The sequence below is a fragment of the Solanum stenotomum genome, chromosome 5 (genome assembly GCF_019186545.1).
Source record: "Solanum stenotomum isolate F172 chromosome 5, ASM1918654v1, whole genome shotgun sequence".
In the NCBI taxonomy this organism is placed as follows: domain Eukaryota; kingdom Viridiplantae; phylum Streptophyta; class Magnoliopsida; order Solanales; family Solanaceae; genus Solanum; species Solanum stenotomum.
Window position 1 is genome coordinate 58,204,159 of NC_064286.1, and position 26,523 is coordinate 58,230,681.

At 32.9% G+C, this 26,523-nt stretch overlaps 2 protein-coding genes across 3 annotated transcripts in view; both read left to right on the forward strand.

Annotated features, from left to right (window-relative positions):
• Positions 1-26,523, forward strand: part of LOC125864743 (acyl-coenzyme A oxidase 4, peroxisomal-like) — a 1,153,105-nt gene that overhangs the window by 229,239 nt on the left and 897,343 nt on the right. The gene's annotated exons all lie outside the window — the stretch shown is intronic.
• On the forward strand, positions 18,911-22,262 carry LOC125864187 (lysine histidine transporter-like 8). The gene is made up of 6 exons (XM_049544101.1): positions 18,911-19,046; positions 19,095-19,227; positions 20,072-20,205; positions 20,686-21,125; positions 21,239-21,370; positions 21,780-22,262. The coding sequence occupies exons 1-6, from the start codon at positions 18,911-18,913 to the stop codon at positions 22,260-22,262; spliced, it is 1,458 nt and encodes a 485-aa protein (XP_049400058.1).

Consider the following 26,523-nt stretch of genomic DNA (forward strand, 5'->3'; position numbering starts at 1 on the left):
AGGTCTATCCGGAAATGGGTGGGATGGAATGTCTAGGCTTCATTGTATTTTTTTGTATCTAAAGGAACTCGTAGGCTTCACGAAATTGAATTAAGGTGAGTAACTTCTGAAATCGAATTCAACTTGAAAGAGATAGTTTGAGATGTCAAGAAAGGAGGTATGTTGTGAAAATAAGGTTTTCAAGAATTTTAGAGTCTCTGAAGTTTGAATATTCCGCTATAGCGAGTACCATGCTGGTACACTAATAGTTTGAGTTCCATGAGAGGATCAAATATGTGATTATGGTTTCATGAGAGGACCAGACATTTGCATTTGTGATCATGTGCGACATACATCCTGATATTGTTGTTTCATTATATGTGACTGAGAATTTATGTGATTTGATAATTGTCGGTATATAGATTATTTTATGTTACTGCTCATGGTGAACTATTTATATTTATATCTTGAATTGGTCGTGTGATTCTATCAGTGCATTGTTGTTGTGTACTGATACAACACATGTTCTTTTCTTATTGAGTACATGACATCTCCCAGAGGCTGACGTCTTAGGCTGATAGTATGAGTATCACGACAATCTGAATCGTGACATATGATGTCTTAGGTGATGATGTCTTAGGGACATGATAAACAAATATTAAATCCTTAGACCATGAAAATGACACCTTCGGAGCAACCATAAGTAAATCCTTAGGCCATGAAATGATGTCTGCAGGCAATGAAGAAGACGCCATTAGACTATGATGCCTTCGGATCATGATGAACATAAAGTAAATTCTTAGGCCATGAAATTATGTCTATAGGCCAGAAAAATGACGCCTTTAGACTATGACGCCTTTGGAGCAACCATAAGTAAATCCTTAGGCCATGAAAATGACACCTTCGGAGCAACCATAAGGAAATCCTTAGGCCATGAAATGATGTCTGCAGGCAATGAAGAAGACGCCATTAGACTATGACGCCTTCGGATCATGATGAACATAAAGTAAATTTTTAGGCCATGAAATTATGTCTATAGGCCAGAAAAATGACGCCTTTAGACTATGACACATTTGGAGTGTGATGAGCATAAAGTTAGCCTTTAGGCCATGAAATGATGTCCGTAGGACATGAAAATGATGCCTTTAAACTATGACATCTTTGGAATATTAAATGATAATTAAAGTTAATATGATAGGTACGGCAATCTTAGTAAGCAAATATAATAGGCAATACGATCTAGGATGCAAATATAATAGGTTCAACGCAATATAGCAGACAACACGTTTTAAAAGGTAAATATAGTAGATCAATGTAATATAGTAGGTTGATATAGTGGGCTCGATAGTTGGCAACATAACTTAGTAGGCCATGCAACTTAGTAGGCAATATGAATTTCAGTAGGCAATACAATTTCAGTAGGTAATGCAACATAGTAGGCAAGAATATAATTTTCAATAAGCAACACAATATAATAGAACGAATACAAATTTCAATAGGCAATGCAATTTAACAGAACGAATACAATTTCAATAGGAAAGACAGTATAGTAAGCGGAAATAATTTTCAGTAGGTAATACAATATAATATGTCAAATACAATTTAGTAGGCAATAAAAATTTCAGTAGACAGTGCAATATAATAGACAAAAATAAAATTTTCAGTAGGAAAGACAATATAGAATTGCAAAAAATACAATTTTAAATAGATTATGCAATATAGTAGGCCAAATATAAATTTTAGTTGGCAATGCAATAGAATAGGCCAAATGCAATTTCAGTAGAAGAAACATTATAATTGATAAAAATATAATTTTTAGTAGGCAATGAAATATATATAGTAGGCCGAACACAATTTAGTAGGCAATACAATATAATAGGTCAAATGCAATATAGTAGGCAATTCAAATGCAATTTAGTAGGCCAAATATAATTTCAGTAGGCAATGCAAATTTTAGTAGGCAATGCATTAAAATTGTTCAAATGTAATTTATTAAGCAATGCATTATAGTGGGCCAAATGCAATTGCTACGCAATACAATTTTCGATACGCAATGCAATTTTAGTAGGCCAAAATGCAGTTAAGTAGGCAATTTAAATGTACTTTAGTAGGACAAATATTATTTCAATAGGAACATGCAAATTTTAGCTAGGCAATGCAACTTTAGTAAGCCAAATGCAATATATTATATAGGTAGATAAAAAATAGTAGGTAACACAATACAGTATGAAAGAACGCAAATTTTTAATGTGCCAAATTTGAATTTTAGTAGACGAATACAGAGTAGTAGGCAATGCAATATAGTAGGCAAGAATATTAATTTTAGTAGGCCATAGTAGGCGGTTATTAAACCAATTTTCAAATTCATCATATTTATGACCCGAATTACATGATTTTTTTAAAAATTTATTCATGATTATGAATTCTTGACTATTGCACTTCTTTTTTTATACTTAGTAAGATTTTTCATTCTCATTTCTATTAGTTCTTGACATGTTATTGTTTATGATTCATGAATATTATCTTTTAAAACATGATTTTAGAATTTTTGTGTTAATATGAAAGATATTTTGAGATATCGCAAACATGTTCTAGAAATTTTCTCATGATTTAAGCTATGAACATGATGTGAAAAATATGTTTTAGAAGAAATTTCAATATGTGATTTTAGAAAGAAATATTTGAACTTTACCGATTTGAGCTTTGTCTCACACTTATTCAGACAAATAGATAGTTTATCTAAATATAAGCATATCATATGAGTATATCATACTGAGAAGATTATTTAGCACTGTGAAGATGTGGATTTAGAAAATACAAGTCTCATAACTATGTGCTACCATAAAATTTGAGTATGTCGTTTTGCCGGTCAACTAGTTTAGCCCTTTGAGGCTTAGTTAGCAATTTTACAATAGATAGATATGTTATGTACTCTAACAAGGTATATGAAAACCCTCCCGATTAGGATTGTAAGTTGGTACATCATTAGTTCACATGTGTATGACGATTATAAGAAAACTCTCACTTAGACATTATATATCGTTTGAAAATATATAATCACATAAATAGTCATTTATATAATGTCAGATATCATGATTTCACAGATGCATCATTTCATATATGATTTCGAAAAACATGATCTCAGATATACATTTTCGTTTTAGAAATATTTATTTATGATCTTTCACTGGATTCTTCCTCAATTGATATTTACGTATAATTTAAAGATTCATTATGATTTCACTCACAACTTATGATAGATATAAATTTTTAGCTATTTGATCATGTTCCTACATATTCCGTACATTTCTTGTACTGATCGCATATCTCTTATGCGCTATATTTTTCATATGATGTAGATACAAGTGATCATTATCATACTCATGGATTGAATAGTCATTCATAGTGCAACAGTTGGTGAGTCTTTTTCATTCGGGGACATAGTTTAGTTATTTTTATCATATTCCAGACTTGTTTTATGTCTAGCTGGGGCCTTTGGTTTCAGACATGATTCAATTGTAATAGACTTATTCTTGAGATTTTTTCAGTTATGGTTTTATTTTACACCTTCTGCTTTAGTTTTCATATGATATACTTAGTTATGCTATGTCAAGGGTTAGCTTGGAATCACTTGTGTTTTCAAGTGTCGTGTTTTGATTAGGGTGTAGACTCAGATCGTGACAATAGCAATGCACAAGCTATGATAATTATCACGTATGTGTCAATATCATAATTATTCATGCCTTGTTTTAGTATTATGAATATGATTTTTCAAGCTGCAAAAGTTCATTCGACTACATTGCATGCACATAAATGAATGCCTTAAGTTAAACCATTCTTTAGTATCTTGAGGCTCTTTTCCACTTTATCTATAATCATTCAATGATGGTGTGTGTAATTCTTTAATTTGTATCAAGCTAAAAATTCTTTCATGTTTCAAAGGCCAACATCAACAACATAATATTTTATAAATAAAAATAATATTTTTACAAAGAATTATTAAAGAGACTTGTGACAAAATTGATAACTTTGTGTATATAAATAATATTTATGTTGGTGAGAGTAATTCTTATATTCAATATAAATGATTTAAAGGTTGGTAAGAGTAAGAATATCAATTATAAATTTTATTTTGCATGTGAAATAAATGGTTGTTAGATATAAAATGTAACACCTCGAGCCGTTGTTATTTAGGAAAAAAAAATTAGTGAAAATTTTGGGCCACTGTCTCGCTAGGGCAGGCCAAATGCCGCTAGGGTAGCGGCGCCACGGCAGGGTAAGTTGGTGCTAGAGCGGGATAGGCGAGACAGAATGTAAATAACGCGAAATACTATTTTTCTCCTTCTTCCTAAAATACCTAGATTAGACGTAAATCACCCAGAAACCCTCCAAAAAGCCGCTCATGCATGGGAAAGAAGGAGGAAGAGATTCTAGTATGAGGATGGTGATATCTTGCAGAATCTTGGCCAAATTCACCGTCATGCCGTCTGGAAAACCAGAAAATTATCTACAATTCCTCCATGCAGCTGCTTGGAGCCCATGTACGCTAGGTTTACTAATTGAGTAGTTATAAATATGTACTCTCTGCGTAATATAATGTAATTCAATGGTAGGAGTTATGTGTAGGGCTTCGTGTGTCGAACCAAAGATGATTTAAATAGAAAGAAGCCTTGGGTGATGAAATAGGGCTAAGTTGGTCAAATTATGGTTAAGTGATATATGTTGTTGAATACTTCATGGTGATGGGGGTGATTGCATAATTGTGTGGTATATGTTGTTCTTGCTTCATTATGATACGTATATGTATGCAAATGTCGCATTATTGATCACATTGATTGTAAAAGAGGATATACGAATGATGAATGTCATGAATCATGACTTGATTGTATGATTATGAGAATGTGATTTGTGATTGTGATTGTGGCCTGTTGAATGGATCGGGCGTTGCGTTCCGACACACTAACTTGGATCGGTTGCCACGTTCCGGCATAAAATGGGATCGGTTGTCACGTTCCGTCATAAATATTGGATCGGGTACCACGTTTCGGTATAGTAACAGTTTGGGTTTGGGTTCCATGAGAGGACCAATGACTTGTCATAATTGTATATCTTAAGGATTGTGAAACTGTACCTTGTTCGTACGGATAATTGATATTGTATTTCCCCTGAGTTGTTATACTGTTATGAAAACTTATGTTTGATTGTTCTTCTATGTTGATTAAACTTGATATGTACCTTGATGTTGAATGAACCAGAAGGGGCAACCTAAATCGGGATGTGATACGGTAGGTGGGGAGTCAATGGTTCAAGAATTGTTAGTGTCTGAGTAAGGGTATGACGTGAGCGGTTAGTTGAAACGCTTGAAGTTGTATTTGGGGACTTTTCTATGTGTTAGAATGGTTAGGCTATGATCAAGAACCTGGTAAGTAGGTTAACTGAGAAGTGGTTAGTAATTAGAGTACTAGCATGATTTTAAGGTATTTCGAGAGAGGGTAAAGGTGGAGAATCGAGGGGTTTCACTGCATGATCTTACTAGTTATTTTATTATGTTATGTAGTGGGCGTCGGGTTGATCGATGATGCCTACCAGTACGTGTGGTTTGTACTGATACTACTCTTGCTATGTCTTTTTGACATAATCTGGATGCAGGTTGGTGATGTTTCATTAAAAGAAGATGAAGAATTCTCCAGCAGCTTCTACCTTTCCATTCGCATGGTGGAAGTTGTGTCTTTTATTAATTATGTCCAGTTAGTAGCTCTTGTACCTGTTTAGACTAGATCCTTTGGGGTGTTCATTACTTTGCAAGCCTTAACACAAAATTATTATAAAAGTTCTTAATTATGAAACCCGATTATTTCATTTATCTCCGTTTATTTACTTTTCCGCATGTTTTAACTATTGAGATATGAGGGTTCTCGTACTTATGTGGTAGTATGTAGGTGCCCACACAGCCCAGTGGGTTGGGTCGTGACAATTAGTATCAAAGCCCAGGTTATTGGTCTCCTAGTACAAGAGCAAAATATGGAATAGACTCCTGCGGATTGGTGTGTTGACGTCCACACCTAATCCTCAGGAAGCTATGAAGCATTCTAGGAAATTGTCTCATCTTTTCTCTCGTTTTGTGTGAGTGGCGCTTGTGGTATGATTTGAGTCCAATTGGTATCTCAACGAAGTAAACTAGATGTCATGGTTACGACTGAAGGGACACAAGTAAGGAGAATTGGAACTGAGATGGTTCCAATTGGTATATGGCCTTAGGGGCTGTATAAGGCATAGATGATCTGTAATGGTCATCTATGGAACGAACTAACTAATAAGGTGAAATTGTTGTGATGTGTAGTTGTAACTGTGAATGCGTGCTTCTTGTCGTTTGAAATAACTGTGAATGTGAAGATCTTCTTTGGGTGTCTAAATTTACTGATGATATGAAAAGTATTATGGCTGATGTGTGTGGCATGATTTGGATCTGATATGTGTAATATGTTGGCTGAATTGTTGAAATTTTCAAGTGGTAACTACTTGAGCATCGTGAAAACCCCGTTGAGGGAAATAAGTCATAACTAAGTTGGTGCGAGGGTCTAGATAATCTACGAGTGATTCGTAGGACAAAATATGGATGTGCGTTGCGACCAATTAATAATCGCGTGAACGTCTGGGTATATCCTGGGGACGAGTGTGTTGTAGTGTTGAAGTAACGTGAAGGAATTTTGGAGCGTGTACTGTTGGTTAGATTCAAGGTAGGCAACAATTATCTTAGCTAAGGAGGATTAGTCAGTATGCCTAGTTAAAGTCGGGGAATCTAATGGAGATTTAGAAAAGAGAAAAACCTAGAAAAATAGTTGGCAAGAGTTCTGTTTCTGTCGGGGCTGCTGGGGTGAGATTTTCCTGTCAATGCGAGGTCGCTAGTGCGGGATTTCTTCCGCCAGAGCGGAATAGGACGAGACAGAACCTCTGTCTGTCTCCCTTATTTTTCCCCAGGTACATATTCAGACCCCGAATCATATCCAGATTAATCCCTGCAATTCAATCAGTACTCAGCAGTAGAACAACAAGTCATAACCTTAGTAAATAAATATCGGTTGTATCAAACAGCAAAAACTAGCATCCATGTGCTTACAATAACAAAATAAAAAATTAGTTTTGTCCAAATTACAACCTAAGGCAGGCGAAAAACCAAATCAAGGACTCTGGGACTGGAAGATGTCCACATAAGAGTCTAGATCCTCGGGGGGTACAAGGCCATTCACGGCCTCATCCATGAAAGTGAAATGCTGGAAATCTCCCTATTTGACTCGGGGAACCTTCTGTCGTGGAGCGACGCAAGTGAACATGATCCTCACAACCTTCCATATCCGGACCATCAAACGATCTCTCTCCAGACCCTTTCTCCTCTCTTGGCGTAGCTCATGGCAGAGCATCTCGACCTCTAGGGTAGTGCTGGGTGGAACCGGAGTGAAGTCAGCAAAGGCACTCCCCAACCTCTTTCAAACGGTCGTCAGATCCTCCTCGACTCGTGCACCTGAGAGTGGGGCCTCGTCGTCTGAATCCACAGTCGCCTTGCTGCTGCTAGCCCTACCCGTTCTCCTTATCTTGCTCCTGAAGTAGAACCTGACCTGGTCAAAAGAGGGTGGAAAGGGGGATCCATAGGTAATACCTCGTCAGTGTCGACAAATGGCACTCCCGCCCACTTGCATAATGCAATAATAAGTCCCGGTAAGAAGAAAGCCTTTTTATTGCCCCGTAGAACATCTTTCACTCTGAAATGATCTGCGTCCCCACATTCAACTCGATGCCCTGTATAGCACATGCCACCACCCAAGGCACGAGGAAAAGTCACATCGGTGCGGTTGCCCAATGGGCGGATCCTCTTAGTAATACCCTCGGCAGTAGCCCAGTAAACATGATCCCGGCGCACAGACTCAATCAAGGTGTCCCTCAGCCAACCCAAGTCTATCTCCCGCAGCTTAGCCTCGTACTAAGCATTTGGAACCTCGGGAAACTCTAACGCCTCATTGATGGTTGTGGCATTGAGGGGGATGTTAACTCCCCGGATACGGATGACAGGGTGAGGATCGTCCCATCGCACAGTAGGAAGGATGGCGTAGAACTCCCTCACCCAAGTGGAACGTGCATTCGGGGGAGCCTCAGTCAGTGGAGTCCATCCGAACTCTATCAGGAGACCATAAAAGGCAGGCGCCTTCTACTCCAGCTTAAGCAAAACAAAACCACTCTCGCAGCAGAACCCGGTATTTCTATTGTCGTGATGCCTTTCTAGACTCGCGGCATCAAGGAACCGAACGAAGGATAGGTTTTCCTTATTTGGCCCTACCATTTAGAAAAACCTGTAAGGATTGGAAACCATACGTTAGAGCTCTATGGGGCTGGACACTAGCTAGGGAACACAAATTTCAAAAACCTAAAAAGGGGAGGGGGGAACTCAGGCTACTGTTTCCCCAGTCCTGCCACAACAACTAAATATCACACTAGGATGCGATTATGAAGGCCGCCAAAGTAGAATGAAGGTTGCCAGAGCGGCCTTCATCTGGGACAAACATCAGGCGCGATAATGGCGCCTCTTTATCCCAAATTCCCATTTCGATAGAATTCCAGCAGATCAGAGTGTGTTAACTACCCTAGAACCGAACTATGCAATTATTTTGGCAAAATAACTCCTAAACACCCATCAAATTTGAGTTTTAAGCGAAGAGACTTTTCAACTTCTTCAAACCTTTTTGGAATTGATTCTATCGAATTTCTACAAAATTCTTATGCCCAGAACGTTGTGGAGACTTTGGGGACGAAAGGGAAGTGCTCATGCTACATTTTTCTATCACACTAGCAACCTATGTTCATTTTCAAATAATGACCCCCCCAAAACCATTTCTAATTGATTGTTCAACAGTATGCAATCAAAGATAAGTAAGTAATGAAGTAAAGAGCAAGAAATTTACCTTGAGTTTGACGTTCGGAGTGAGGTGTTTGAGAGGATTTTGAGAGAAGTGAGTGAGGAAAAGATGAAAATGAGGGAACCATCCCTCATTTCCCCCTTTACTACTTTCTGATCTCCCACTTTAGTGGGAGTATCCTTGCCACATCGGCCCCAATCTAGCGGGAGGGCTGCCGCCCTGGTGGGATCGGGTTGTGTAACTGGGACGCAACCTGTCCCAATTTCCTTAATCGATCCTTAAAAGTATATAACCTTTCATGAATAGTATTTGAAAAGTCCTTCCCATCTGTGATTTCGTGATTAATCGAGTTGTTAGTCGAAGATACTTTGGAGTAAAGTGTGTAATGACCAATTCGCTAGTCGTTCGGGGACGAACGAGGGGCAAATTGTATCTATTGTAACGACCCGAGCCATCGTTATTTAGGAAATCAAAAATTCGTGAAAATTCTGGACCACTGTCCCGCCAGGGCGAGCTAGATGCCACTAGGGCGGCGGCGCCACGGCGGGGTAAGTTGGCACCAGAGCGGGATAGGCGAGACAAAATGTAAATAACACGAAATCCTATTCTTCCCCTTCTTCCTAAAATACCTAGATTAGATGTAAATCACCCAAAAACCCTCCAAAAAGCTGCTCCAAGCATGGGAAAGAAGGAGGAAAAGATTATAGCGTGAGGATGGCGATATCTTGCGGATTCTTGGCCAAATTCATCATTATGTCGTTAGGAAAACCAGAAAATTATTTGTAATTCCTCCGTGCAATTGCTTGGCGCTCAGGTAGGCTAGGTTTTACAAATTAAGTAGTTATAAATCTGTGTTCACTACGTAATATAATGTAATTCAATGGTATGAGTTATGTGTAGGCCTTCATACATCGAACCAAAAATGATTTATTCATAGAAAGAAGCCTTAGGTGATGAACTAGGGCTAAGTTGGTCGAATTATGGTTAAGTGATATATGTTGTTGAATACTTCATAGTGATGGGGGTGATTGCATGATTGTGTGGTATATGTTGTTCTTGCTTCATTATGATACGTGTATGCATGCAAATATCGCATTGTTGATCACATTAATTGTAAAAGATGATGTATGAATGATGAATGCTATGAATTATGACTTGATTGTATGATTATTAGAATGTCATATGTGATTGTGATTGTGATTGTGGCTTGTTGAATAGATCGGGTGTTGCGTTTCGACATACTAACTTGGATCGGTTGCCACGTTTTGGCATAAATATGGGATCGGTTGCCACATTCCAGCATAAACATTAGATCGGGTACCATGTTTATGTATGCTAACAGTTTGGGTTTGGGTTCCATGAGAGGACCAATGACTTATCATAATTGTATATCTTGAAGATTGTGAAATTGTACCTTGTTCGTAAGGATTGATATTGTATTTCCTCGGAGTTGTTATATGGTTATGAAGACTGTTATATGGTTATGAAGACTTATGTTTGAGTGCTCTTCTATGTTTAGTAAACTTGATATGTACTTTGATGTTGAATGAACCGGAAAGGGCAATCCAAACCGGGATGTGATACGGTAGGTGGGGAGTCAACGGTTCAAGAATTGTTAATGTCCGAGTAAGGGTATGACGTGAGAGGTTATTTGGAATGCTTGTAGTTGTATTTGGGGACTTCTCTATGTGTTAGAATGGTTAGGCTATGATCAAGAACCTAGTAAGTAGGTTGAACGAGAAAGTGGTTAGTAGTTAGAGTACTAGCGTGATTTGAAGGTATTTTGAGAGAGGGTAAAGGTGGAGAAGCGAGGGGTTTCATTGCATGATCTTACTAGTTGTTTTCTTATGTTATGTAGTGGGCGTCGGGTTGACCGATGATGCCTACCAGTACGTATGGTTTGTACTGATACTACTCTTGCTATGTCTTTTTGTCATAGTTTGGATGCAGGTTGGTGATGTTTCATTAGAACAAGATGAATAATTCTCCAGCAGCTTCTACCATTGCTTCCACATGGTGGAAGTTGTGTCTTTTATTAATTATGTCCAGTTAGTAGCTCTTGTACCTTTTTAGACTAGATCCTTGGGGGTGGTCATTACTTTGCAATCCTTAACTCGAAATTGTTTTAAAAGTTCTTAATTATGAAACCCGATTATTTTATTTATCTCTGTTTATTTACTTTTCCGCATGTTTTAACTATTGAGATATGAGATATATTGGTAAGTATATATATATGACAAATATATTTTAGTCTTGCAATAAATAATTTTCTGCTTCTACTTCTGATTTTTATTAAGAGACAAAAAAAATTAGCTTCTTACTATCAGTAGAAAAACTACTTCTACTTCTATCTAAAAGTAGTTTTACTAATTAACCAAACACTTTATTTTTTTAAAATAAGTGTTTTTAGTCTTCCAACAACAATGCCAAACAGACTCTACAACTACAACACTTAATATTTATTATTAATATGAAACATCTTAGTAGCTATCAGGACTACATTCATACTACTTAACAAGAAAACCTTTTGAGTCCCTTTGTTTGAATAAATGACGTTTATTGATTTTGTTATATTTTACATTCAAATCAAAGTGAACCAAATCAAAATGGTGATGACATCTTGTCGTTGATATANTTGTTGGGATCTGTATGGGTATGAGTAGATTGGGTTAAGGTGTTGTCTTTGTTGGCTAAGGGTGGGAAGTCCTCTGGTGGGGTGATCCCACCGGCGGTGGTGTCAACCATATGGCCGCCACTTTTCGAAGGGTTTTGGTTTTTAGGTTTTTCCTAGAGAGCATTTTTTGAGAGTTGATGACAAGTATTATTGTACTTTTAATATTAAGATTATTTTAATTATCTATTATAAAAAAATTAATTATATTTTATTTTTATTAAATTAAAATGTACATATTCAAATGTCCTATCAATATTATACATAGATGATAAAAAAATAAAATTGATTTAATACTAACATGATGATTTAAATATACCAAGCAAATAAATTTGAAAATCATTTCACAAATTAAATCACTACATGGGAAAAACTCATCACATAAATAAATTAATATATGAGATATATTGGTAAGTATATATATATGACAAATATATTTTAGTTTTGCAATAAATAATTTTCTGCTTCTACTTTTGATTTTTATTAAGAGACAAAATTTTAGCTTCTTACTATCAGCAGAAAAACTACTTCTACTTCTATTTAAAAGTAGTTTTACTAATTAACCATACACTTTATTTTTTTTTTAAATAAGTGTATTTAATCTTCCAATAATAATGCCAAAACAGACTTTACAACTACAACACTTGATAAAACCTTTTGAGTCCCTTTGTTTGAATAAATGACGTTTATTGATTTTGTTATATTTTACATTCAAATCAAAGTGAACCAAATCAAAATGGTGATGACATCTTGTCGTTGATATAATTGATTGAGGAGTTTGACTTCGATATTAAAAAAATAAAATAACTTTTAATTAAATAATACGTTGTAGTCTACTATTTTTTTTCATGGAAGAAATGATGTCCCATGAATTGAAAAATAAGTAAATAAAAATTCTCGGTTTCACATATGTTACTGTGGCAAGTCAGCTCCTATTAATACGTCGGTGTCCTCCAGTTTTGACCAGTACTCATTTCGTTTAATTAAAAAAAGTATTATTTTCTTATTTTTTTTAAAAATCATTTTTTTCTAATCTTGTTTTTATCATTAACTATATAAAATACTATTCTCTCGTTTATTTTTACTTATTATAATTATATATCAACTATTTCGGAAATTAACTAACTAAATTGGATACAATTCTAGCATTTATTTTTACTTATTATTACCAACTATTTTTGGAAATAAATTTTTATTTTTATTTGTCCACTTTAACTAACATATCAAGGATAATTTCCATTTCCTATTAGCACTAACTATTCATTTTAAACTATTTCTCAAATATGTTAAAGACTATACAATTAATATGTATCTTAGTAAAATATGTACTCTATTTATTATATTTTAAGAGATATACCAAGTTCATTGTGAACAACTAAAAATAATAAAATCGATTTTTAATAAAATAAACTCATAATCAATATTTTCATAAAAGAAATTTTGATTCAAACATGGGTCAAATAAAATAGAATGAAAAGAGCATATACTATTTATTTATTTTCTTACCTTTGTCTTCCTAGTAGTTTATTTAAACTTCAACAATATGCCAAATTTTATATTTTAGATGCATATGCCATTATTGATGCCTAGAATCAGAAGTTTTAATTTCTACTCTGGTGATAAAATTATTCAATGGGAATGCTGAACTTTCAAGTTATGCCTAATTAATTAAATGCAATATACTTTGTTGTTTTTTTTAGTTGGACCTAAGATACAATTAATGAGTCTACACTCATTCAAATCAACATTATCAACATGTTACATATGGCATTAGTTTTAAAATATTATATTTAGTTGATCTTTTAATATAGGAAAGGTAAACACGGTCCTTAAAAATTTGAAGAGAAAATAATAATAAACCATGCAAAGATCTCTTAAATTGAAAAACAAAAATCTATAATATGATAAAGTATATTTTGACTAACTTTTTAAATTATATTAAAAAGGGATAGTGAAGCATGAGGTTATGCCAAAGTGACATGCTGAGAACAAGCCACTTGACACTTTTAAGAAATCTATTTAAATTTTATTTTCAAAATTATTAAATTATAATCTTTTAATAATTAGTACTATAAATTATTAATTACAATTCAAATATTATTAATAGAGATATAATACTATAAGATAAATAATCCTCATGATTTCATTCAAATTGAGTAAATTAAGAAATCATGTGTAGAATTGGAACTTCATTCGTATTACTAAAAATTTTTTAAAGTATTTACGGTTCAAATATTAAAAAAAAATTAAAGTTAAAGATTTGATGATAAACTCTGGAGTCTAAAAAATGCAGGTTAAATAGGACTAAGACAGATACTTGAAATGCAAGTTTAGTGACATAATATATAAGGATAGTATAGAGGTAAGGCTTGATTCATGTAAGATTGAAAGAAAGTTTTAAGTACATTGGATATATTATTTAGAGTAGTACAACAACTTATGAGTACGTCACACATCTTATTGTGTGTAGGGAGGATGAAATGGAGGATCAAATTTGGAGTCTTACTTGATAAGTATGTGACATCTAAATTTAAAGGCAAGTTTCACAAAGCTATGGTTAGTCTGATTATGTTGTATGGAGCGAAATATTGTCTAGTCAAGAACTCCACATTCATAAGTTGAAAGTTGTGGAAATGAAGATGTTGAGGTGAATGTATGGTCACACTAGAAGAAATAAGATTAAAACTGAGGATATTTGGAGAAAGATATGAGTGGCATCGATGGGGCATAAGATGCTGAAAGTGAGACTTGGATGGTTTGAATATGTGAAAAGAAGATACACAATTGCGCTAGTGAGAAACTGTAAGGAGTTGACTATGGATGCTTACATAAGAGATAGAGATAGGAATAAGGAATATCGGGAGAAGTAATTAGACACGACATAAAAAAAGCGATGAAGGCAAAATTAACGATACGTAATAAGTCAGTTTGACGTTGATTTTCCTTAAAAAATCAATCTTATCCGTCGGTTTTGACCAAATTTTTTTAGTAGTGTATATTTGGAAAAATGCAAATATCGACTGATCCAACCTGCATGAGTGCAAAATCTTAGTGTGCATAATATGGGTAGGACTCATCAATTGACAATTTAAATAAAAGCAACTTAAATCTAAAAGGACCACAGCATAGTTTCGAAACTATTTAGTACTAACGGTAATAACAAATTTTGTGACATGAAATCATACGTATTCACTATGGTAATATTTATTCCGTTTTATTTTACTAGACCCTTTTATTAAAAATGGAGAAGGGTCTAAAAGTCTGTCAACTATTTGAATTGATATAGAACTAATCTATATCTACCTTTTGGCCTTCAAGTACCTCTGGCATCAATCTTTTAATTACTTTCGATATTAACTCTTTGGCACATATTTAACAACTCCCCTAAAGTAAAATCATTAAATATTTATTTATTATGTTGCCTCATTTGATTGATTCAAATTTAAACCATTCTCAAATAAATAATAAAATCACATTTGATTCATATTTTGACCCGATGCGCTTGAAAATAGTATTCAAAAATTATTTTAAAAAATAAGGGGAGATGTGAAAATAAGGGCAAATGGAAGTCGATCAAATGGTTAATATTGATGGTACTTTTAAGCCAAAAAATTGACGTCAGAGATACTTTGAAGCCGAAAGATGGATAAAGCGTAATTTTGTATCAACTCAAATACTTGAGGAGCATTTAAAGCCTTTCTCCGTATAAAAATAGATTATTTTATTTTACTTGTTCATTTTAACAATCAAGAGAGTTTAATTACTTTTTTACTTATACCGTCCTAAGTATTGTAAATAACAACATGAAATACTAGTCAAATTTAAAACAATAATATATTATAAATAAATTGTTAAGACCTTTTTCATCTACATCATTCTATATATATTCTCTGAATGATTGAATTTTGATTTAATTATACAGATCTATTTTGTGATTTGCTCGTGGAGTTCTGTATCATAGCCATGGCTTCTTCTGCGCCAATTTTCAAATTTGGCAATGTCACTTCTCCCATACATAAGGAGAGCCCAAAATGTCCTTCAATTATTTGAATTTATATAAAATTATCTTTTGTCTATTTTTCAATCCTCAAATATCTCTGACGTCAAATTTTCAGCTCAAAAATACATCTATTTCTAACTGCCTATGCTCACAAGGTGGATGTACAGCAATATTATACAAAATCACATAGTTTAAGACATTTTAGACCCTTCTTCGTTGAAACAATTTGATGTACTTAATATATAGGTTCATATGATTGACCTGATTTTGTGTTTCATAGTAATTTAAAAATAAAATAATGTTTGGTCCTATACTCTCTATAATCACCCTTCCCCCTCCCCCTCAGTACTTCCTCTCTCTTCCACTTTTTTCTTGTTGGATTTTTCCTATTATTTTAGGAAAAATTACTTAAATACACAACACTTCTTTACCTATTCTCAATATTTCCCTACTATTTTATTAAAATACAAAAATCCCTTATTTTCCCCAATTCAACTTAACCGGATACTTTATTAGTTTAAGTATCCGCCCGTTATTAATTAAAGTATTCGCGCTGCTATATTATGCATCCGTCGTTAATTTAAGTATCCGCCCGTTATTAATTAAAGTATCTGCGCTGCTATATTATGCATCCGCCGTTAATTTAAGTATCCGCCCGTTATTAATAGCAACAACTTAATAATTTAAGTATCCACCTGTTATTAATTAAAGTATCCGCGCTGTTATATTATGTATCCGAAAAACACTAAAAAAAGGGATTTTTGGTAATTATTGAAAGAGTAGGGAAAGGAAGTAATTTCTTTCTTATACTATGTCATTTGCCTAATTTTTACATCATTTTAACTTGTATTTTTTGTTTTTTTTCAACTTATGACAAAATAAGGGAGAAAAAAAGGAAAATAACGACGAAATTTATATAGAGATTATAATTAGTTTAATAGATAATGATTTCATTAAGCAACTATGTATGTATACTACATTTTCTTTTGTGTGTACCCAAAATTCAAAAGAAAAGAATGAAAATAATCCTTTCTTCTATCCCCACCCTACCCCACCATGATAATAATACAAATTAAAAGAATATAAACATGTAAGTTCATTTAAATTTGAGTATGAGATATCCTAATTAAGAATGAGATTAAAATTAAAATAAAAAGAGAAAATAAACAAGACAATTGGATAACTGACAGAAAATTTTATAGTAATAAAAAATTAATTATCATTTTTTTTATATGGACAATCAAATGGGACGAGTATGGATTTTATTTGGATCCCTATTCCCTAGTTATGAGTTGAGTTATAATAAATCATGGGTTGCTTTAAAATAGGTCAATAGGAAGATTTCATTTAATTAATAATTTATAAAATATTATTTTGAAGCCTTTTTTTGGATCAAATTATGAATCATGTATCTTTTTGTTATTTATTTGAGAATGATTTAAATTTGGACCAATCAAATTAGACAACATAATAAATAAATATTTAATGATTTTTCTTAAAAGAAATGTTAAAAACTAATAGTAAATATGAGTCAAAGGGTTAATATCTAGGGTATTTTTGAGGCAAAAGTTTGAAGTCAGAGATATTTGGGAGGCCAAAAGATGGATTGATGACAGTTCTGTACCAATTCAAATAATTGAGGGGTATTTTAAACCTTCTCCATTAATAATATTATGCATAATACATAAACATGCCCCTCAACTTGACTTCAGCGAATAACTATGGCCTCCAACTTTGAGTGTGCACAAATAGACACTTAACCTTGTGTAAAATTGAATAAGTAGAGACACGTGTCCTACATGACATAATACATGTAGGACACCACATAGGACACAAAATTGTCATGTAGGGTGTCATGGGACGAATATGCCTATTTATTTAATTTTATACAAGTTTAAGTGTCTACTTGTGTGCCCAAAATTAAAAGTCATAGTTATTAGCTGACGCCAAGTTAAGAGTTATACCATAATATTATCATGCATGACTTTAAGGTAAAGTTTTCTTCTTCTTTTTTATATGTCAGAGCTTTAATTATTAAAATTATTCAATATATATTTATAAATGGTAAGAGATAATAAATATCCGATAAAGTAATCTTTCCTTTCCTTTTCTTATTTTTTTTCTCGAAGTGTTAAGTTTCCTAACAATTATGTGATCCTAAGGAAAGTATCCCCTCCTCCCTTCCAAAACATAACTATACACGTGATCGTTCATATAAGAAATTATCTGATGGACCCTTATACTTATATGAGTATTTATTCTGAACTATTTTACTTGATCATTTATCAATTAAACCCTTAAACTCAATGAAATTAAGCATTTTAAACCCCTTGAGTAGTACTAGAGAACTGCAAATCAACCATTAAATTTCCTTAGTAAACTTCTTTAAACATACAACAATATACCCAGTGTACTCTCACAAGTAGCAAATGAGGTCTAGATAGCATATGCCGACCTTACTCACTTTAGGAGGTAGAGAGGTAGTTTCCGACAGACGACAAGCTCAAGAAAAAACACATTAAAACAAATTGAAAAAGAATAACTTACAGTGAAGGGATCATATGTCAGAGTACCGTAGAAAACATGACAAAACATACTGAAAAATAGGAATAGTAACCATACCAAGAAAAAGCAATGATCAAAATACTTAGGAGTCGTTTGGACTTTGGTAGAGTGTATAAAAATAATTTTAAATAGAGTATATTAATAATGTTTGCACTAGCAACAATGCATATATTAGTTATGATGCATTAATATATATAGATTATTTTTATGCTGGTTTTGATGCATTAAAAATAGCATGCATTATATAAAAAATTATTTACAACGATACACTCCACTATTATGATAGAACAAATGTAAAAAAAAATGGTTTTGAAGGGCAAATAGGTCTTTTATCATGTTAATGCATGCATTAAAACCGTTGCATTGCTAATACCTAAAAATTAATGCTATTAACAATGCACACATTAATACACAATAGAGTGTATAACTAAAGAAAGACTAATATATACATGCATTATTTTTCGAAGCTTCTTTAAACATCAACCCAAAAAATTCGTTTTTTCCCCAAATCAGTACAACTAACAATAGGGAAACAAGCCTTGAAAAGTCTCAACATCAATTCTGAAAAGGTGTATTTTAAAAGTGAATGGAAAGGTAAGCAGTGAAGTCAAATTATGATGGTTAAATGTTTTAGTTATCAATTACATCACAACTCACATATAGATATCTATATATAACAATCAAGTCAATTTCTCCTAACATATTATCACTTATACTAATATAAGTTCACAACTGAAACAAAAACATATATTGCCTTTTAACATTCTCATATATATATTTACAGAGGCAATGGGAGATCCCGAGGTGTCGTCTGAACGACACCGTGTAGGGAGATCTATCTCATCATTCTCGTCATTCAGAATTATACCGATTAATGATTACGATACTCCTCACTCAGAAGGAACAAATTTTTCGCCAGTTGACAGTCTCCGTAGCATCGATGAGAAGAAGGATGAGAATGCGAAAGTTGCAGAAGAAATAGACAATTGGTTGCCCATAACTGAATCGAGAACGGGGAATGCTTATACGGCAGCGTTTCATCTCTTGTCTACCGGTCTCGGAAATCTAGCATTTGTTCTCCCCTTCGCTTTTACCTCACTCGGATGGTACGTATTGTTACGAACAAGGCTAAAATAGACACAAAATGATAGATTATCTCTTCATTTTTAACTACACAAGTATTGTTGGAAAATTATTTTTAGGAGGGAAAAAAAGGATAAATATATCCCCGAACTATCGTAAATTACGAACATAGGTAAAACAGTTTAAGTTTGATCAAAAATTTGCTCAAGAAATCTTCAAATTTTTAAAATGAAATTTATATATTTATAAACAACGTAAAAAGTACTATAAGCCACAATAATTGAATTCAAAATATTTAAAAGATATAAAAAATAAAATCCAAAATGTGTCATACAAATTTAGACAAAAAAAGTACTAAATTAAAAAGATACGTTTGGTTGTCTTTAATATATCGCGTGAGACACTAAAATTTCAAAAAATTATCAAACTAGGATAGAGAAAATTACGTAGAGTATTAGTATTGAATTAATGTCATCCTATATTTGGTACTTGATGATCTGTAATTTAGAACTGTGTGGCTAAATCTTTTTTTTTAGTGGTAATTAGGATTTTTAATCGTTTTAAAACTATTAAGTTATAAATTACTAATAATGTACACATGTGGAATGATTTTTTAAAGATAAATAAAAGATCTTGATCAAAGTTAATGAATTCAGTCGAACACATACGTTATACGCTAACTCCATCCGTATATGCATGATAATATATAAGCAAACAATTTGATTAAATTATTAAAAATAAATATTGCGTGTGAATAAGTTTTTACGACACGAAAAAATATGTTAAAACTAATCATCGTTAAATTTTTATTTTATTTTATTATTATTATTATTATTATTATTATTACAAACCCGTAAATTGGTGCAGGTCAGGGGGGATAGTGGTTCTGACTGTGTTTTTTGCATGGCGGCTCTACACGATATGTCTCTTAGTTTCTCTTCATGAAACGGCTGATGGAACTCGTTATAGCAGATACATTCAACTCGCTATCGTAGCTTTCGGTAATTAATTTAAATAAAGAATTTATTTTGACTGGATATGAAATTTAAGAAATACTAATAAAAATATAAAATTTATGTTTCTAAATGTAGAACATGTCCCCTTGGTATTCGTACCATAAAATCATGTCATTGAGGATTTATTCTAAATTTATGAGAAAATGTGTTTGGAGAATATTTGTATTTATCTTTTTTATCATCTCATAACATACTTTTTCGTCGCTTTTTGGTATGTTGTCCTTAGTATTCATATGGCTAAGTGAATATTATTTCTTGAGACTGTTTGGACGTAGAAATGTTTTAGTTTTTCAAAATTCGAAAAACTCCAAAAGTTATTTTCATAATTTTCACTCTAAACACTCATAAAATTTGAAATTAGTTTGCATGTCGAAACACAACTTCAATTCGTAAAATCAAAGTACTACCTTTTTTTTCTTCAAATTTCACGATTCTTATGTCCAACGTATTTACGTTTGATTTCAGGGGAAAAATTAGGAAAGTGCCTTGCCATTTTCCCAATAGTATACCTATCAGGAGGCACTTGTATCATGACTACTATAACAGGGGGAAACACCCTACAACTTTTCTACAAAGCCATATGTAAAAATGATCAAAATTGTCTTGACAAATCACCAAGTGGAGCTGAATGGTACTTAGTGTTTATTTGTCTTGCCATTTTAATTGCCCTATTCTCTCCAAATTTGGACTCTTTGGCTTGGGTCTCTTTTGTTGGTTCAATCATGGGTGTCTCCTATTTCACTATACTTTGGACACTCTCTATTAGTAAAGGCAGGCTTAATGGAGTCTCTTATAATCCCTCCGATAATGTAACCACAAATATGGAGCGATTTCGCGATGTTTTAAATGGTATCGCTATCATTGCCATGGGTTTCCGAGGTCAGAATCTTGTATTGGAAATACAGGTAATGTTGTTCATATTAATAACTAGTCGATAGTTTTGATTTTAAAGATTGAACCTATCAAATTTAATTTTTATTATTGCGTTATTGAAAAAGTTGCATGTAAATTGATGTAGGGGACATTACCATCAAATCCAAAACATCCTACAAGGACAAGAATGTATAAAGGAGTGATAGCATCCTACTCTTTTGTCGCAATGTGTGAATTTCCCTTGGCAATTGGAGGATATTGGGCTTATGGAAATATGGTAAACTATTTTTTTTTTATATTCATTTTATATCGAGAATTAGTTTTGTAGGTTATTTATAATTTTGTTTTTTTAGTTTTAATAGTCTTTTCGTAAGAAATTTGAAAATTTCATTTTTTTTATTTATTTTATAACTGGTCAGGAGATTTTATTTCTTCCGTTCTATATAATGGAACACAACTTGCAATTATTGCTATACTGATCTACTTTGGTTAAGTAATAAATGGAAGATTTAGTTTTGTAGCCTTTTACAAATTTGTTTTGAGTTTTATTTTTTTTTATACGAAATTTTCACTTTTACATATAAAAATCTCTAGAAAGGTCATTTTATTCTATTTAATTTGTGGATGGTTATAAGGGATTATTTACTGAGTATAACGTATTAATATTAAAATGATTTAATTGGCAGATGCCTGAAAATGGAATTATGGTTGCAGTAGCCAAGTACCACCAAGAGAGCACACCAAAGGGGTTAATAAGCACAATATACTTGATGGTAGTGATCCAATGTTTATGTTCATTTCAACTTTTCGTTATTCCCGTCTTCGACAACTTGGAAAGAATATATGTTAGCAGGAAGCATAAGGCGTGCCCAAGGTGGGTTCGATCATGCATCAAGCTCTTGTATGGCGGATTGGCATATTTTATGGCTGTGGCATTCCCATTCTTGATAAGCCTAGCTAAATTTATAGGCGGAATCGCGCTGCCATTATCTTTGGTGTACCCTTGCTTCATGTGGATTTCAATCAAGAAACCTAAAAGAAACAGTTTAATGTATTGCCTCAACATGTTTCTTGGGTGTTTGGGCACATTGATCACCGTTGTGCAAGTTGCTGGAGCATTGTGGTATTTAGTGGTTAATAAATTGGATGCTAATTTTTTTAATCCTTAGTGGAAAAGGACTTAGAGTCTGTTTGGATTGGCTTATAAGCCAACAGACATAAGTTAGGAATTCGAACTTATGGGGCTTTTGACGTAAATATACCTTTTTATTTTATATAAACAGTACTACAGAAGTACTTTAAAACTACGGAAAAGGGCCTAAAATATTCTTCAAGTATAGGAAATGAAACAAAAATACTCTCCTTCCATTTTTGGGCTCCAAAATACCCTTCTATCCACTTACTCTTTCACTTAACAAATTCTTTAAGATTGTAATTTATCCTTTCATTAATGACATGACAGTCTTTAATTGACTAAAATTTAAGTTCATCAAAAATTATAATTTCTCCTAATCAAACCTGGATCCAGCTATATTCTATCTGACTCACTTAAAATTCTATTGACTCATATATTTTTTTAAAAAAACATGGGGAGAACCCTTCTAAACAAATCAATTTACTTTCTCCGATTTGGAGGCGCCTTTTGCGAAATTAATGAAGAGTATGGGGAAAGTATGCCTACATTTAAGTATGTGATTTGGTAAAAAAATGTTCTTCACTTTGTGTTAGGAAACTTTCCAACGGGAAACGACTAGAGTTCATGTTTATACTATAGAATCATTTTTTGGGGGTAAAATGCTCAATTGTGGCTTAAAGAGAGGGATGAGGGATCTACTTGAATATAACTAGTGTTTTTGGTCATATATGTTAAATGAAAGGGTAATATAGGTAATGAAATGGTATTTTGAAGTCCGAAGGTGGACGGAGGATATTTTTATTCCATATTCTATACTTGAAAGATATTTTAAGCCCTTCTCCATTAAAACTAATTTGGATTAAAAGGACTTAAATAAGTTTTTCCAAACAGACTCTTAAATTACACTAATAGTATTTGGGAAATTCTCCTACTAATAGTGGAATTCAACTTAATATAGAAGATATTTGTCTTACCTTTAAGGTTATATGCTAATTCCACTAATTGTGGCTAGTTAAATGTAATTATAATCAAGTTAATGATTTGATAGCATATTTTCTTTTTATACTTTCCTCGCATACAATTTAACTTCTTTTGGGCTGAGATTTATCGAAAATAAATTTTTACCCCAAAAGATAGAGATAAAAATCTGCTATAAACTACATTCCTTAAATTTTACTTGTGAAATTATATTAGGTAGTAGGTACGTATGCTTTTGTTGTTGTTAGTGTATATAAGTTATATTCAACTTAAGTGAAAATAGTATTGAAGTAAAATAAAAACTATCAACTTCGAATTTCTAACTCCAAACAAGAATTTCAAGCATGAAATTGAAGAAATATGATGTTCTCGGCGATGACAAAAGAGTTGGAGAACATACCTAAAACTATAGGCATAATACATAAATAAGCTCTTTTATTTGGCATTTGGTATCTAAGTCTTCAAACTTTGGATGTGCACAAGTAGACATTTAAACTTGTATAAAATTGAACAAGTAGACATATACGTTTGATAATGTGGTTGTTTTGGTTTTGATCTAATACGTTAAAGAGCGGAAAAACTTTATTGCTCTGATACCACGTAGAAATCTCACGTAAGTATGGAGAATTCAAGGATTGTATTGATAATAATAATGTTGAGTTACAAGCTCTTTATATAGGAGAAGAGTCCTATTCTAGTTATACTAGGAATCCTACTACAACACAATTATTTACATGAGTAGTATTATATTATAACTCAAATACCTTATCCTAGGCGACTCCTACAATATACAGTAGCTTAGTCGTACATAACTTAGGATTTAGTAGTCTAGTCCTAGTATGACTATAACTCTAACTCGTCAGCCTGCTTCGATGGACATTTTCCATCAGTCTTCAAGCTTCCTTCAACACGTCCTATGCGGCATAATACATGTAGGACACCACGTAGAATATAAAATTGTCATGTAGAACGCCACGTAGGACGGATGTGTTTATTTATTCAATTTTATATAAATTTAAGTGTCACAGTTGTGCATACTCAAAATTGGAGGACCTAGACGCCAACTGAAGCTACGTTAAAGGGCATGTTTATGTGTAAAGCCAAAAATATAACAGTAAAAATTTGGCAACATAGTCAAAAGGGTACATAAACGTGTTTCTAATTAATTTGACTACCTTTTAACCTTAAGTCTTTATTTATAGTTCTACTTGCGTAATTTTAGGTCCTAAATGTGTAGCTTTTGAAAACTTAATTTCCTCTAACCATAATTACGTGAAAAATAATTATTAATTGGGATCAACACTCACTTGGGAATTTCTAATTTGATTACTCAACTCTCAATTATATTCTAAAAATATATAATATGTCAATAGATCCATGTGGAAATCAATTTTATTGGCCATGATATGAAATGACACGACATACTTATTCTTTTTGTCTCCTATAATAATTATTTATATGTTTCATAGTGACTAATTACGGGGGACCTCAGTTAATTAGGGGTATAATTGAGATAGTGAAGAAATATTTTAATTAAACGTTTTATTATATTCTTAGAAAACCGTTTACAGAATAAATTCAAGCTAAGACACTTAACTTTACTTGAATTGGAATGCACTTTTCCTTGAAAATAAATTTAATTTGTAAGCTTCTTATTATTACAAAACTTTACACATGAATTGGTGCGTGTGATGGGAAAAAGCAACGAAGAAGTGGAATACACATCATATATTTCACTATTTAGTGTTAGGTTAAAACGATCAATATATATTCTTAATAAAATGTGATAGTGTTTATTTTAGATTAAACTCACATAATTTTTTTTTCTCTTCAAAATACCTCATACTATTAAAGATTATTTAATATTATAAGTAGCTTATCTTTTTTACGATCAATATGAGATTTTATTTATACTTATTCAATAATTTACACGTGATCTTTACTAGTCATGGGATAATTTATAAATTAATTATGTATCAGTCACATCAATTGAGTAAGAAAAGGGAAAAGCATGAACGGAGATTGAATTGATGATAAAATAGATTTTTGGGTCGCAAATAGTGATTCAATTGATGATAAAGAAAGAGAATTCTTAATTCAATTCTCCACCTCTCCACCTTCAGAAGATTCATCAATTTCTATCAAATATGACATATAATGTACATTTATCAAAGAATAATTATGGTTATCAAATAACTGACGAAATTTGAGCAATTACTTATGATACTTAATTAGTATGATATTGATCATAAAAAACATCTAATAAATTATGAATTCAAATTCATCATGTTAAACAGAAAGATGAATATATATTCCTTACTTATTTGTCATGCCCCGAGCCTACATCCTGGACATGGCCAGCACTCAAGAACAATTGATGGTTCCCAAGCGAACCCTTGGCCTGACTCAATTATTCAGCGGAAGACTTACTCAAGAAAAATGGAGACTCCAGATACCAAACTTAACTCATATAGTCTCAAAACAGTTTTAACTCAATAAATGCCTAAAAAATACTTAATCAAGCATAAGTAATTAACTCAAAGCCTCAAAGGAACATCAACAAGGGAAATGGGAAAATACTACTGTCTATGAAGCCTCTAAATACTATGATGGAAGTTGAGACAAGACCCACGACATCCTAACAATACAAAAATTTAAATGTGGAACCCTCCTAAAATAAAGAGGCCACTAAAGCTAACTGGAAATGCAAGTGGTATCAACAGAGCGCCCGTTAGTGACCCTGCATACATGTATCTACATCATGAAAAGATGCAGGTCGAATGACGTCTACGAGCATGTAAGGCGAAAACTAAACATATGGATACATAGCTGAACTGATAGAAAAGAGAAATCATACTCACCTCAACTCAACTCAATATGAAAGCAACAATAAAAGATGCAATATGTATAAAGCTTTTTAAACTGTAGGTAATAACTCAAAATGTATAAAAAATACCATAATAAACTCTTTTACTCTTATTTGGGAGATTCTCTAATCGACAATCATCACTATGAGCTACGTGATGACACAACGTCTCACCCATGCTGCCAAAACTGTCATATACCTTGCCAAGGTATAGAACTACTCAACTAAGTGGATCCACTAAGCTATACTTAAAAGCAATAAGGAATCATCTAAAAAGTATGATCATTTACCCATATTGGCTACATGGTTTATGAGGAATGTGAGTTGTCTGAACTCATCCCCATATTGGTGTTCAATACTACTCCCAATAATATATAACTCATGCATATTTTAAAACATTACTCTTCCTCAATTTGAGATAATTACTCAAAAGACCCTCTTAAAAGAGGTA